The following is a 16390-nucleotide window of genomic DNA, read 5'->3' as shown; positions in this document are numbered from 1 at the left end:
ACTATCTCTTTACTTTATCTAGAAGAGAGATCTCAATAAATTTTCAAGATAAAGGGAACGATCATCCACCATCAAACGTGGAATTACTCTAAAGGTGGTTATTCTTTTACTATAAATACATTGACATAATCTTAGGTATATTCAGGACTCAATCTACTAAAAATCTGCCAAAATCCTTGCTAACTTAAGCATCAAAGTCTCTTGCAAGTACCACCCTCGCATCTTCACGAAGAACTCGGATGGCGACATCTCGGCTCCAACAGAAGTCGGGCGCTGCCCTTAAAGAAGTCTGGACTTTACGTTCAAACCCATATCACCGTTTCAAGTAACTTTCAGAATATTAATATTATAATAAATTCTAATATTTTAAGTGGTTATCAACATTTAGTGTAAGTAGTTATTACATGTATTATTAAGATTAAAATTGCATTTGTTTATAGACACAAAATATTGAAATAGGAACAGAGAGACACGTATAAACTTATATTTGACAGATAAATTATAGATAAAAATATTGTATCTAAAAAATATTAAATTAATATATTTTGTGTCTATTTTAATAAAAAATTAATTTATTTTTTATTTTTTTATTATTTTTATTATTTTTTATAATTATATTTTCTATTATTATATTTTTTAATTATAAAAATCTAAATTATAAAGTTAGATTTTTATAATTTATTTTAATTTATTACTAAATAAAGTATAAAAATATTACCTTTTATATCTTTATGATTTATATTTCCTTATCAATATCATGTCTTATCTTTATCATTTATATTAAAGATTGTTCTCTTCTCTTAAAGTTGAATAGTCTCATATATCCGCCAGTGGTGTGGGACTCACAAGACTACAAGAGTTTTACATATGGCCTACTATATTGAATATGCTAAGTGAATCTGATAGTACTACATTGTGAGTCAAACAAACAATTGTTTTTAATATATCAATATTCATTTTAAAAAAACGTTAATGTTGCTAAAATATATGCATATATGGTACTTATACTATGATAGTTACAGTATTTAAAAAAATATATAATGAAAATTAAAGTAATTTTTTAATTATTTAACATTTTTAAATTTAAAAATAAAAAATATTACTAAAGTATATAAAAAATATAATTTTAATTTTAACGACACTTATATAATCACTATAATTATAAATATATTTTTTAATAATTAAATATATATATTTATTAATTAAAAATAATTTAAATATAAAAAATATTTTTCATGATATAAATATGTATGCGTCGGCTCCCGAAAAGAATTGAACAAAATACAAGCGAAGTAGAAGAGAAGAAAGGAAACGTGACCACATAAAACTCATTAATTCGGAGATAATAATAATAATAATGTTAGGAAGTAAAAACAAAAGTTGCCATGGCAGTGCAGCAACAACAACACCTCTCTTATTAGGTGATAGAGAAGAAGTAGAAGATGCACAACATGAAGAATGGTGGAAGAGAATCTTGGATATGGATGAGGCAAAGCATCAACTACTGTTTTCACTGCCCATGATTGTTACAAACTTGTTGTATTACTTAATCACTTTGGTTTCAGTAATGCTTGTTGGTCACCTTGGTGACCTTCAGCTTGCTGGTTCCACTCTTGCCAACTCATGGTTCAGTGTCACTGGTGTCTCTCTCATGGTAATCATTCACACAACTCTTTCTTATCTTATCTTTTAGCTAGTTTACGTTGGAGAAGAGTTCTTTAATTTTGTTTAGAGAGTTGTGAGAATATGAAATAGTCATTGGTCGTACTTGTGAGTGTCAATTTGTTATATATATAATAGTCATCACTAAACATTGCTTAAAAAAATGAATGGTTAAGAAAAGTAGAAAACAGAAACTAGTGGTTCAAACGAGAGTAAGAACAGTGACTTGCTTTTTCTTTTTGAACAACCATTTAATCTATTATTTGAGTTAAGATCTAATACACAATAGATTACTAGCACAATTGCTCACACACTGAGTGTGTCAAACCGGTTATTGTACTGGTGGAGTTAAAAGTTTTCAAAGATCCAATTAAAATTCAACTAGGATTGAATAACATATCATTAAAATAATAAAATATATTTTTTATAATTATTATTTTAAAAATTGTATTGATTCAACTGAGTAACCATTTTTTAAAAATTTGATTGATTTATTGTCAAAAAATTTTTATTTTTAACTGAACTGATCTGATAGTCGATTTTTAGTTAATTGAGTCGACGTGAGGCTTACATGAGACCTACATATGTCCCATTATCACAAACATACTACAAATGAGTTTGATGGTAAATTGAGTGTAGCAAACATTTCTTTTAACAATAGCTTATGTTGTTTGATGGTAAAGTATCAACATTCATGTTAAATAGTAACTCACCCTATGTTGAATGTGACATTAAACTCTAATCTTATTTCCCATGTTCTTTTCTTAGGTTGGTTTGAGTGGGGCACTAGAAACACTATGTGGGCAAGGATTTGGTGCAAAAGAATACCAAATGCTGGGAATTTATCTACAATCTTCATGCATCATATCCTTTGTTTTCTCCATCATCATATCCATAATTTGGTTCTACACACAACATATCTTAGTACTACTTCACCAATCCCAAGACATAGCAAAAACAGCAGCACTTTACATGAAGTTCTTTTTCCCAGGCTTATTTGCATATGGATTCTTGCAAAACATTCTTAGGTTTCTCCAAACACAATCTGTTGTGACACCATTGGTTATTCTCTCAGCTATCCCATTGTTGATCCACATTGGCATTGCATATGTATTAGTTGAGAAGACAGGTTTGGGTTTTGTTGGTGCACCTATTTCAGCTTCAATTTCACTATGGATAGCTATTGTTTTGTTGGCTTTGTATGTTATTTATGGAAAGAACTTCAAGTTGACATGGGAAGGGTTTTCTACTCAATCTTTTCATTATGTATTGCCTACCCTTAAACTTGCTCTGCCCTCTGCAGCAATGGTATGGTATGAGACACTAACAAACTCTACTTTTTCACTTTTGCATCTCTTAAAATCTAAATTGCTTTTTAACAGAAAAAATGCAAAACTTTTAAGATTTCAATTTTTAGAGAATTTAGTCTTTTTGTAACAAATTCTTTTATTAGAAAATATGGGACCAAATCTTTTTTTGTTAGGAAAATCGGTATGGACTAATTTAAAAATTTATACATGGATGAATATAACTTTTAGAATCAACAGTATTTACAAGTCAAATTGTGAGAATATTGTTACAAGTTAATGATTTATGAATCTCATTAATTATGTTTTCTTGTTATTCAAGTTTGGAGTATTGGGCTTTTGAAGTCTTGGTTTTCTTAGCTGGAATAATGCCTGATTCAGAAATAACCACTTCCTTGATTGCAATATGGTATGGATTTTCATTTTCAAATTAATTAATTTTACTTTTTATAGAATTAATTCTCTTTAATTAATCTTTAAAACAAAAATCTGCAGTGCCAATACAGAATTCATTGCATACATGATCACTTATGGTCTCAGTGCTGCTGCAAGGTAAGTTATTGAACATATTCTTATGTTTTAGATCTTATTAATTTTTTTTCAATTATTGAAAAACCTTAGCTTGATGACAGCACCCGAGTTTCGAACGAACTGGGAGCCGGCCACCCGGACCGGGCGAATCACGCCATGAGAGTGACTCTCACTCTCTCAGTTCTGCTTGGTTTGTGCTTTGTTTTGGCACTTGTGTTTGGTCATAATATATGGATTCAAATGTTCAGTAGCAGTTCTAAAATAAAGGAGGAGTTTGCTTCAATAACACCCTTACTTGCAATATCTATATTACTAGATGCTGTCCAAGGTGTCTTATCAGGTTTAGTTTCTTTGTCTTTAAATTTGATTCTTTATAACAATTCATTCCAAAGTTTAGAAATTATTAAAATGGAAAGTTAGATGTACTTCTCTTTACGTGAAGTTGATAGTTGAAAATTATTAGATAATAATTTAATCAAATTTATCAAAATATCAAATAGTTATCAACTATCAAATTCATATGAAAACAACTTAAGTGTTCGCCAATTATTTATTGGGAGAATTGATCAATTTATGCAGGGGTGATTAGAGGATGTGGTAGGCAGCACTTGGCTGCATATGTAAACCTTGCAACTTTTTATCTCATTGGTTTACCAATATCATGTCTCCTTGGATTTAAGACCAATTTGCAATTCAAGGTAAGTTTTTGAAAAATAAGCACATATTGATTTTTTTACTTGTGTTTGTTATTCATTACTTTAAGAGCAAATTAGTAATTACACTGTATTTTTCTTAGTTTTAAAAAAAATCATTTAAATTCATCTTCTATTTGTTTAAATGATATTAATCCAGGACGAAAAGTTAAGTTATATTTACAAAAATATTTAATATTATATTTATAAGATATAAAAGTGTGTTTAGTTTGTATTTTTATTTTTATTTTTATTTTTGATATTTTTATTTTAAAATTTTATGAAAAAAATTATTTTTTCTATTCTTATCTTCTACGTATTTTTTCTTTTTTCTTTTTATAAAATTTTAAAAAATAAAAAATACTAGAAATAAAAATAAAGAATAAAAAACAAATCAAACACATCTTACTATATCAAATTTATTGTTATCTAAATTTTGGAGGAGGTTGATGTTAATTTGATTTTTATTGCTGTTGAATCATTATCAATTTTCTTTTCTGAAATTTATGTTGTTTGAATCTACTGTATTATGTAAAACAGGGTTTATGGATAGGGTTGATTTGTGGGCTGGTTTGTCAAAGTGGAGCACTATTATTTTTCACATGGCGTGCCAATTGGTCCAAACTCCATCTCTCTCTGGACAAAATTAGACACAATGATCAACCAATTGTTGTTTAATTCATTTCCAAATTTTACTACATACTGTATTATTTTTTTTTTTTATCAAAATAAGGTATCGACTTAAACTTTTCATCACCAGAAAAGTGCGGTCACTTGAATATTTTTCCCCCTTGTGTTACAATTTAGATGCAAAAAAAAATTGGCTATAAGAATGTCTTCGCTTAATTTAGCAAAATAGTGGTTTTCAGTGTTGTATGAATCTTATAGTTTTATTGTCTCTTAAACCGTTTTCAATAATGTCATTTTTTAAATAATATCCTTATATAATTGTCATATTTCTAAAAAATCAATAAAAATAGGTGTGGTATTATTATAATAGAAATTAGATAATATTTATTTTCTAGCTAGATTTTGTTTATTATTATGAAAAATATTAGGTGTTTAACTATTTTTTGAACCAAATTTTTAATTAAGTTCATGCTTCTTCTCTTTTTTATACATATACTGACATTTCTTCTTTTTCCTTCATTGTCATCATTGTACTTTCTTTAACATAGTTGTCATCGTCGCCGCTGTCCCACTATAGTTATTGTTATCTTTTTCTTAATGTTGTTGTTTATTAATTTCTTTTTTTTTCTCTTTTTTATTCTCTTTTATTATCATTATCATCGTTCCGTCTTTATCTTTTTCTTTTCTAATAAATATTAAGATTAAAATACAAAAATTTTGATGCATAACACATTAATTTTGGTGCACAACACACAAATTTTAGTATATAGCATAAATATTTTTGAAGAACCACATGGCCAAAACATTAATATCCAACCAATAAAATATACATAGTATATAAATTTGGATGTACAACACAAAAACTTTGGTACATAGCACAGAAATTTTGATGTGTAATACAAAATATATTTGTAGGAAAATTTGTGTGCTATATGTAAAAATTTTTGTATTATTATATGTAAAAATTTGTGTGTTATATACAAAAATGTGTATATTATATCAATAAGTTTGTATTATGTGTAAAATTTTGTGTGCTATATCAATAAATTTTTGTACTTTCTAACAAAAATTTGTGTGTTGGAGAAATCACGAAAGAAAAAAAAATATATGTATGCATGTATTTTTTGTACTTTCTAACAAAAATTTGTGTGTTAGACAAATTAGTATGAGGACAAAAATATGCATAATATAAAGGAGTAAACATCCAATTTGGTCTTTGTCCATTTTTACGAAAGACAAAGCGATCCCTGTAAAGAAAAAAGACACTTCGACCCTTAACCTTTTTATTTTGGGACAATACGATTTCTTTGTTAAAAAATTCATTAAATAATAATAAAAATTAGTTTCGCGGGATTTTATTTGTATTTTGTGGGGGGTTTTAAACCCCCCACAAAATTCTTTTCAATAATATAATCCATTATTACCGCTACTACTATTACTATCTTCTTCATCTTTATTATTATCACTCCTACTTATATTATTTTTATTGTGTAGCCATACTTTATCATTATCATTATCTTTTCTATAGTAATTATCACCAATACTAATATCATTAACATTAAAGTTCTCCTCTTTTATTTTTTATTCGATGTTATTTTTTTTTTAAAAAAAGATGGAATCATAATGTGATTAATCTAATCATGTTAACTAAAGAATAAATCTTTTATTCGGTCTCACAAATTTTAATGTTGAATAAGTTGTTTTTCATTATTTTCTTTTTTCATTATAATTAAAAAATAAAAAATGAAAAAAGAGAATTTTAATATTGGTATTGGTGATGATGACGGTAGAGAAGATAATGATGATGATAAAATATGGTTACACAATAAAAATAATAAAGATAGGAGTGATAATAATGAGGATAAAGAAGGTAGTAATAGCAGTGGTAGTAATTAGTTATATTGTTGAAAAGAATTTTGTGGGGGTTTAAAACCCCCACAAAATACAAATAAAATCCAACCAAACTAATTTTTATTATTATTTAATAGATTTTTTAACAGAAGGATCGTATTGTCCCAAAATAAAAAAATTGAGGATCAAAATGTCTTTTTTTTAATAGAAATTGCTTTATTCTTTGTAAAAATAGATAAGGACCGGATTGAATATTTATTCTAATATAAAATAAGATGCCAAAATTTGTATAAAAATTATATAATCTAAAATGCATTACAACAAAATGTCTATTTTTTCCTGACGATTTTTTGTACAACTAAGTGATACAGACATTTGTTATATCATAAAATTCATTGATAACTAAATATGTGTCAAATTTTTGACAATCTTCTTCTTAATATAAATCAAAAGACAATTAACAAAAAATTTATTATAAATATATATTTCTTTTTACTTGTATTATAGATATGAATTATTTAATAAAAAATTTTATAAATATATATTTCTAAAAAATAAAAATAATAATTAAATTATAATATTTAAAATTTAAATTAAATTAATAATTTAAAAACATTAAGAGAAAATATAATAACCTTTTGTTTTTGTGAACTTTTTTTTCTTTTTGATTTCTTTTCTTACTTGTTAAATGCTAGTTATAATATATTTTACTATCTCTATTTCTAAAAATAAATGTAATAAAATTAATGTTAATAAAGCTACAAAACTAAGCAATATATCTCCTTAATTTTGTTTCTTCTTATTTACTAGTTTGAGTACTTTTAACAAGTGTATGTGTTACTATGCCATCTATTTTTAGTGCTTCAGTTCTTTAGTTTCAATTTTTTAAACATAATATAAGTGATAAAAATAAAATTAATAAAAAAATTGTATTACCCTTTTTGTATTTTCTTTTTCAAAAACAATACATCTTTTTTGTCTTCTTGTATAGTTGCATACATGATATATTATCATATATAAAAGGGAGAAGAAAGGTTCGGAAGTTGAAAAAGAAGAAGAAAAATATTTAACATTTTGGCTTCAATTTAATTTTTTTAACTTTAGGCATTGTTATACCGCTGATTTTGTTTTATATGAAAATTATTGTATTATTTTTTGTTATAAAGAAGTAGTGAATTTTAATTTAATACGGAGAAAATTACAAATTAGAGAAATTGATTTGTGTTTTAAAAAATTAAAAAAAATTCACAAATAAGAAGATTAAATTTGTGTAAGTTCACAAATCAGATCGGTTAGTCATTTAAAAATTTTAAAATATTAAAGTTTACAAATAAGAGAATTAGATTTATGTAAGTTCACAAATTGAAAGATCAGTTTTGTGTTTTAAAATTAAGAAAAAAAAGTTAAACTTTACAAATCAGGTCAAATTTATAATTTTTATATGAGAAAAAAAAATATACCAAATTTTACACATGGTTAAAAAATACTACTATGAATCTAATATCAAAATTAAGAAAGGTTGTTATACTTGTTACTTGCTAGCTTCAAAATTTTTTTTTGGGTATTAATTATTCTTGTTAGCTTCAATTTAAAGAGTCATATTTTCATAGTGTTCAGAGTCCATTAATTAGTGAAATTCATGACATTATTAGTGAAACTCATCACAAATAGAATCACACCTAAACAAACTTGATTCATGCGTTAATCACAGGAAATGGATCTGGAGAGAATAAAGTGTAATTTTTCACATTTAATTCTATAAGTGGGACCAGAAATAAATAAGAGAAAAAATATAATAAAAGATGAAATCTTTTATTAAATACCATCCAATTTTTTTCACTTGAGAGGATCCACTCCCGTTAATCACAAGCTAATTATACAAAAAAGTCCTGGATTATATACTATTCTTCTCCGAAAACGCACCCACATGAAGCTTGTAAACCACATAGCCTAATGATGAATTATTGATGATGAATTAAACGTGAGATAACCAATCTATGAGGTCATTATTGGCAAAAGACATTTAATCGTGTCTTCCTTTTTTAATCACAAATTAAAGATACTCACAAATCAACCTTTAAATAAATTTTGGGGTAAAGTTAGTTTTCTTTTACATAGATTAGAGATGTTAGTTGCATATCTTTTATCAAAAGTATATTTTATAATACTCAACTTTAGGTTATGATGCCTAAGGTTAGTTTTCTTTTAACTTTTACCCCTCCCACATTGGTAAAAAAAAAAAAAGTAAAATTAAAACACTTCATTTAGTCATATAGCTCAGATATTAAGATATGGTTGAATATAGAATTTGAAATTTCCTACTGCTTGCAACGTATATATTACTCTATTAGAAAAAAAAACATCCGAACTAATCGTTAATAAATTTTAAATAAAATATTTTAATTTTTAATAAATTTTTATTACTTTAAAATATTTTGAGAATTACTTTTACAAGACAAAATAATTTTTTTATTATTTTTAATATGTATATTGGATAAAAAATTATTATAAAATAATTAAATCCTTAAAAATATCAATCTTCAAAATAACGTGTATGTGTAAAGTCTTCTCTTATAAAATGAAGAGTCAAGTGACATGTTATGAAATATATACTAAAAATTTTATATAGAAAAAAATCTTAATTAATTTTGGTTGGTCGAATTATTGGTTGATTTGTCTATATTGAAAATTTTATTGTTATCTTGTACATGTAATGCAGGGTTAATGTTCAAATTCGTCCCTGAAAGATCACGCGATCTTCATTTTCGTCCCCGAATGATTTTTTTAATCAAATTAGTCCCTGAAAGATAAACTGTTAGTCAAATTAGTCCGTCAATTGGATGATGACGTGTCACGTTAAGTGCCACGTGGTATGATGACGTGACACTCCACGTGGCAGGTCAGTAACACGTGGCATGCCACGTGACAGGTCAGTGACGCCACGTGTCACTTGACATATAAACAATTTTTCTGTTAGTCAAAATAGTCCTTGAAAGTCCAGACGTAAATTATTTTTATCCCTCAAATTTTAAAAATTAGTCAAACTAGTCCTTATATAATTTTTTTATAATATTAAATTTATAATTTTTTTATACTACTAATTTTAATATTATTTTTTAAACCTTAATAAACAAAATTCTCTTTATATAAAATAATAAAAATAATTAAATTTTTATAAAGTTATTTTGTCATTTGTATTTTAAAATTTTACATTTTCAAATTGTAATTTTTTATGTGAATTTTTTTATTTAAATGAGTTTATCAGATTATTGTTGATTATATATTTAAAAATTTAATATTTTAAATTTTACTAAATAATATAGTAATTATTTTAAATTTTAAATTTTTTAAATTTTTTAAAATTATAATTTTTATTATTATTTAAGTTATATAGTAAAACTCAATAATTAAAAAATTGGTTTATAGAATCACTTTTTGAATCTTAATATTCTAATATAATTTTTTAAATATTTCATTTAAAACAAAAGGAATTTTATTTTAATACGAAACATATCTATTTATATAATGTACTAGTGCGGAGTAGCGTGTGTTATGCATAGGTATAATGTTTCCTATTTCATTTTATCTCATTGATTTATGAAATTAAAAGAAAAATTATCCAATCTATCTCAAACATATGAAACACACAAAAATTTATTATAATGTTTGCACGTATTACGCTTAAGAAGCAATTCATTTATAATAATAATAATAATAATAATAATAATAATTAATCAGCAAATTTTTAATATTTTGTAAAGTTTAGAATTGAAGCAAAATTTGTGAATCTTCTTGAATTTTGACTCTAAGTATCACTACCATTACCTCCTATATATAAGTAATACCGTAATGAAAAAAAATATGTAGTAGAAAAAATAGTGGTATAACTTTATTTAGGTTAACATACATAAATTTTTTATTTTGGGCATATAACTTTGTTTAGGTTAATAAATACATACATTTAATTTTGAGTATATATATATTCCAGCAAAATGTAGTAATGTAACAAAAAAAGTTTTAGAATAGAAAAGAATAAGAGAGATTTTGAGAAGAATTAAAGGAGAGAGATAATTTTATGAAGAAAAAATAAAAAAAATTATATAAGGACTAGTTTGACTAATTTTTAAAATTTGAGGGATGAAAATGATTTACGTCTGGACTTTCAAGGACTATTTTGACTAATTAAAAACTTTTTTATATGTCAAGCGACACTTGGCATGCCACGTGGCGTGCCATGTGTCACTGACCTGTCACGTGACGTGCCACGTATCACTGACCTGCCACGTGGCGTGTCACGTCATCATGCCACGTGGCATTTAACGTGACACGTCATCATTCAATTGACGGAAGGAGTAATTTGACTAACAGCTTATCTTTCAGGGACTAATTTGATTAAAAAAATCATTCGGGGACAAAAATGAAGATCGCGTGATCTTTCAGGGACGAATTTAAACATTAACCCGATTCATATTGGCTAGGATTGGCAATGGTAGAATAGGATAGAATTTGGACTCTATCCTAGTCCTACTCGAAGGTTAAATTTGTTTTAAATTTTTTAACTTTAACCTTACTCACATCCTAAAATTCTAAACTCTATCTTATTCTATCCTATCCGATCCTACTCTCAGAAAAATAAAAAAATTTTAAACAAATATATATAAAATTTAATCATTTTAAATTTCATACATATTAATAAAATAGAAAATAAAAAATTAAGTTCAAATTAAAATTAAAAACAATAAAATTTTAAAGAAATCTAACATAAAATTATAAATAATATGATTATAAACTAATTTTAAGTTTTTATAAGAAAAAAAATTGTGGATCTAACACTCACTTTCTTTACTACATGCATAATTTTTACATATATAATATATTATATATAATATATTAGGGATGCGGGTAGGATATACCTTGAATCTGTATCTTACCTTACTTGCAGGCAAACTCGCACCGCACCGTACCCTACTTGCAGCGAGTCGGATAAACAATCCTACTCAAACAAATTTGTTCGAATTGAGTATCTGCAAATAGGGTATATATTGTAAGTTCTAATATTGACCAATAAAAAATCTTAAATTAAAATTCAAATCTATAATAATAAATTAATCATTCGTCTGGCAAATTGAAAATACTATGAAAATAAAATAAAAATAATCAGAATAATAATAATGGCAAAAAACACTCTAAATATAATATTATCTTCTTTACGAAGTAACCGACGGGGTACTATTCTAACGGTAATAAGAGGTATAATTATATATTTCTATGAAACGATGATGCCGATGAAGATATATATGGTTTTAATAATTTATCAAAAAAGATGCTTAATATTTGAGACTGAAAAGCACCTGTGTCTTATCATGTATATTAATTTTCCTTTTAAGATACGATCCGTTATGTACCTAACATTCAATAATGTTTTTTTCAAACATGGAAATTTCCAGTAGTCTTCATAATTAAATTGCATCTACAAGATTAGTTAGGCAGTATAAATGGCTTTCGCTAAGGTCAATAGTCAATACTCATATCCAAATGCAATAATTTGGCATTTTTTGCCCATTCTTGAGAAATGAATTTTATTATGACCAAATTTTTATCCCAACATGCAAATTCTAGCAGCAATTGTGGACCCACAGGCATAAAGTGTATAGTTTCGATATTGATCATTTTATTACTTTCATCTGTTTACTTAAAATAAATATAATATGCAAGTTTTTTTTTTGTATTTTAATTTTCTTATCTTCCTTTACTAATAAAAAGTGCACAAGATGCCACTTCTAAGTCCAAACAAAAACAGGGGTTAATATAAGATGCTTATTTAGGAATAAGATAAATTAATAATTTAAATGTTGAATTATTCCCTTTTTCTTCTGGGCTTTTGGCAAAAGCATTTAGCTTTAGAGGCCACTAAATCAACATCAACATATATAAACACACTCGCATAATGCCAGCTAACCTTAAATGAAGATTTATATATTGCAAGATTTTATTATTTCCTTGCCCATTTTAGATTAAGAAAAAACTATTATTTTGTCCTAAGAAAAATTAGTATTTAAGAAATTTGATTTTGAGAAAAGAAATAATATGTTGGTTCTTCAAAATAATCTCTTTTAGACAAAATGTATTTTAATATTTTTCATAAATAACAAATGATCCATGTATTTGATCTTTTTTTAATACAAATATTTAAATAATCACTTAAAAAGTACATACAAAAGTTTGAGATAAAATTTAATCTTTAGACCCCTCTTTTTATTTCAATTTTTTGTCATTCAGGTAAAAACAAAGCCCTTAGAAAAATTTGACTTAATATAAAATTATCAAATTTAAAAATTATAAATATCTTATTTTTAAATAAATTTATATAAAATTATATCAAAGTTTATTCGGTCCAACTACTATTTAAATATGAGCAATGAAACTGTGATATGATATTAGTATTACATTAATTATACCAAGCTACTTAAAAATTTAACATTATATAACGAATATAAATAGGCTCAAGAACTTAATTAAGTAATTTTCATTAATAATAAAATTTACTATAAATTAAAATAATAAAAATATAATTAGATAGACAAAAAAATATATTAACATCATTTTCTTTTTGTAATTCTTCCTTTTATGTAATTAATTATTTTCTAGTTCTTTTCAATTTAATTTGTTCTCTCACTATTTCCTTCTTATCTCGTTCATTCCTTCCCATCCTGTATTGTTCCTCTTTCAAGTTATAGCAGTCGGCAAATGTCCCATAACTTTTGTAAAAGAGAGATGTGATTGAATTATCATATTTTATTGTTTTTGTTTATCACTTAAGTAATAATTTAATAATATATTTTATTTTATATTTTTAAATATTAATAATTAAAAATAATAAATTTTAATAGTCTTCTAATATTTTTTTCATGTAAAATTAAAGGTCAATTATGAATTATGTATGATGTTGCCACATGTAAGCTTGTCACACATGATGGCCCTCTCCTTTCATTATAGTTCATCCCAGCAACGGTAACCAAGCAAAGCAATGAACTTTCCCTTTATATTCTCTCCATCTCCTCAAACATTTTTCCATACATTTCATAAAACTTTTTCTTTTCTGAATTTTGGTCTTCACTCTTCATCATATAGTAAACTCATCACTTCTCTAGAAACACAATTTAATTAAGTGATTGATCAGTTGTAATAATCCTAGTTCTTAATGGTCATGGAGCTTCTTGATCATCATGGTAGGCCTATAATAATCTGCCTCTTGTTGGTGATTGTGTTGTCAAGACCCTTACAAGGGTACAAATTCTATGTTGGTGGGAAAGATGGTTGGGTTCTGAATCCTTCTGAGAGTTACAACCAATGGGCGGAAAGGAACAGGTTCCAAGTCAGTGACACATTGGGTATGCAAAAGATCAAAACTTTATTTATGATCATTATTAATAGTTTAATTAATTTGATTGTTTGATGTGTGTGTTATGTGATAGTGTTTAAGTACAAGGAGGGATCAGAGTCAGTGTTGGAGGTGAAGAAAGAAGACTATGAGAAATGCAACAAAAAGAAGGCAATAAAGAAACTAGAGGGGGGAGATAGTAGTGAGTTCCAATTTGATAGGTCAGGTCCATTCTACTTCATTAGTGGGAATGATGATAATTGTGAGAAAGGTCAGAAGCTTATTGTTGTGGTGTTAGCTCAAAGACCACCACCACCACCTCCTCAAAATACACCAAAATGTCCTCCTCCTTCACCAATTCATAATCCTCCCTATGTCACTCCACCACAAGCTCCTTCTCCCGGACATAACAATCATCATCCCAACCCTCCATATACCCCAATAGTCCCCCCAAAAACACCTTCACCAACTCCACCACAAGCTCCCTCCCCTGGCCATAACCCACCGTATATTACTCCAACACCACCACAAGCACCTTCCCCTGTTCCACCATATGTTACCCCAACTCCACCACAAGCTCCTTCTCCTGGACATAACAATCATCATCCCAACCCTCCATATACCCCAATAGTTCCTCCAAAAACACCTTCACCAGAAGCACCCTCCCCTGGCCATACTCCAATAGTTACTCCAACACCACCACAAGCTCCTTCCCCTGGCCATACTCCAATTATTCCACCATACGTTACTCCAACTCCACCGCAATCTGCTCCTTCCCCCGGCCATAACAATCATCACCCTAACCCTCCATACACTCCAATAGTTCCACCACAAGCCGCACCTTCCCCCGGCCATAACAATCATCATCCTAACCCTCCATACACTCCAATTGTTCCACCATCACCTGGTAACACTCCATATGTTCCAACACCAAGATCATCACCTTCTCCATATGTACCAACGCCAATTTCTCAACCACCTTATCATACTCCAACTCCACCACAGGCTCCTTCCCCTGCTCATAACAATCATCACCCTAATCCTCCATATGTTCCATCACCAATTTCTCAAGCTCCTTCCCCTGCTACCAACAACAACCATCACCCAAACCCACCATATGCTCCACCAAACCCTCCAAAAACACCATCACCGCTTTCTCAGCCTCCCTATAGTGCTGCTGCTCCAACGCCAACATCATCACAACCACCATACAATACTTCCCCTGTTTCGCAACCTCCCACCGGCACGGGAACTGCACCCATAGGCTCACCACAGTACTCTCCAACAGCGCCATCACCTTCAGTTTCAACTCCATCACCGGCGTCTGCTACGCCATCACCACCCTCACCGTCACCCTCCATTTCTCCATCCGCTGCGACTCCTCTCGCTTCCCCATCTTCCTCTCCAGGAGCAGCAACTCCTGCAGCCACGCCGGCGTCGTCTTCGAACGAAACGACACCAGCAACGCCAAACGGGAAACCTTCGTCGTCTGGATGGGCTGCAAATCCATCACCAGTTTCGGTTAATTCAGCCATCGCCATTTTCGTCGCTGCCGCACTAAGCACTATTATTGCCTAGATAATCATTAATTAACGAGAGTTAATTAATTAATTAGCGTTCGTAAATAATCTTCTGCATGCTCATTGTTACTTCTTTTTAAAAGAATTTTTGGATATATAATTTGTGATTTTTTTTTTGGGTAACTATTGTTATTTTGGACATAATTAAAGAGACATATATGTGTATGTATAATGTGCCTTGGAGTTTGATTATTTGGAGTGTCGAATTCTTTGGTGGTTGCAATAACATGCAGATCATATATAAATTTGGATTTTTTTTTTTTGGTTGGACTGCTGTTTGTTATTTGTTATTTGATGTTTTGTTTCGGCAGCTATTACTAATGAAAAAAAATGGATTTTGCTATGCAGAGAATGATTTTTGTAAATAATGTGAATAATGAATTTTAGAATTGACTCAATAAAGTAAAAAAAAAACACTCTACCTCCAAATGAATTCTTAAACCTTAACACGAAGATAACTATCGGCACACTTAGTGAATTGAACATTCAACAATTGTTAACTGTATACAAGTAAATCGAATCAAAAGAAATAACCATCTAATTAAAAGTAATGAACATAATTATTTGCATATTTATTGAATTGAACATCTGATATATCTATTGTTCACATTGTTTAGTATTCTACTATTCTCATTGTCTACCTATATTTTTCAAAAAAAAAAGCATAGTTCTAAAACCGAACCAGTCAGTTTAATTAGATTAATCGAGAACCGATCACCAAATCAATTCAGTTAGCTTTATAAATTGTCTGACAAA

General features: G+C 27.9%; 2 protein-coding genes across 2 annotated transcripts; both read left to right on the top strand.

Moving 5' to 3' along the window:
* Positions 1 to 1268: 1268 nt before the first annotated feature.
* On the top strand, positions 1269 to 5048 carry LOC112707425 (protein DETOXIFICATION 18). The gene is made up of 7 exons (XM_025759164.3): positions 1269 to 1654; positions 2431 to 2975; positions 3292 to 3378; positions 3465 to 3521; positions 3602 to 3840; positions 4080 to 4198; positions 4733 to 5048. Exons 1-7 carry the CDS (start codon positions 1358 to 1360, stop codon positions 4868 to 4870), a joined length of 1482 nt encoding a protein of 493 aa, XP_025614949.1. The 5' UTR covers positions 1269 to 1357; the 3' UTR covers positions 4871 to 5048.
* An 8369-nt stretch (positions 5049 to 13417) lies between these two features.
* LOC112707424 (uncharacterized) lies at positions 13418 to 15894 on the top strand. Its single transcript, XM_025759161.2, has 2 exons — positions 13418 to 14064; positions 14149 to 15894. Exons 1-2 carry the CDS (start codon positions 13875 to 13877, stop codon positions 15630 to 15632), a joined length of 1674 nt encoding a protein of 557 aa, XP_025614946.1. The 5' UTR covers positions 13418 to 13874; the 3' UTR covers positions 15633 to 15894.
* The last annotated feature ends 496 nt before the right edge of the window (positions 15895 to 16390 follow it).

The sequence above is a fragment of the Arachis hypogaea genome, chromosome 8 (genome assembly GCF_003086295.3).
Source record: "Arachis hypogaea cultivar Tifrunner chromosome 8, arahy.Tifrunner.gnm2.J5K5, whole genome shotgun sequence".
Lineage (NCBI taxonomy): Eukaryota > Viridiplantae > Streptophyta > Magnoliopsida > Fabales > Fabaceae > Arachis > Arachis hypogaea.
Note: the sequence above shows the minus strand (reverse complement) of the source record. Positions and strands in the feature narration are given on the sequence as shown.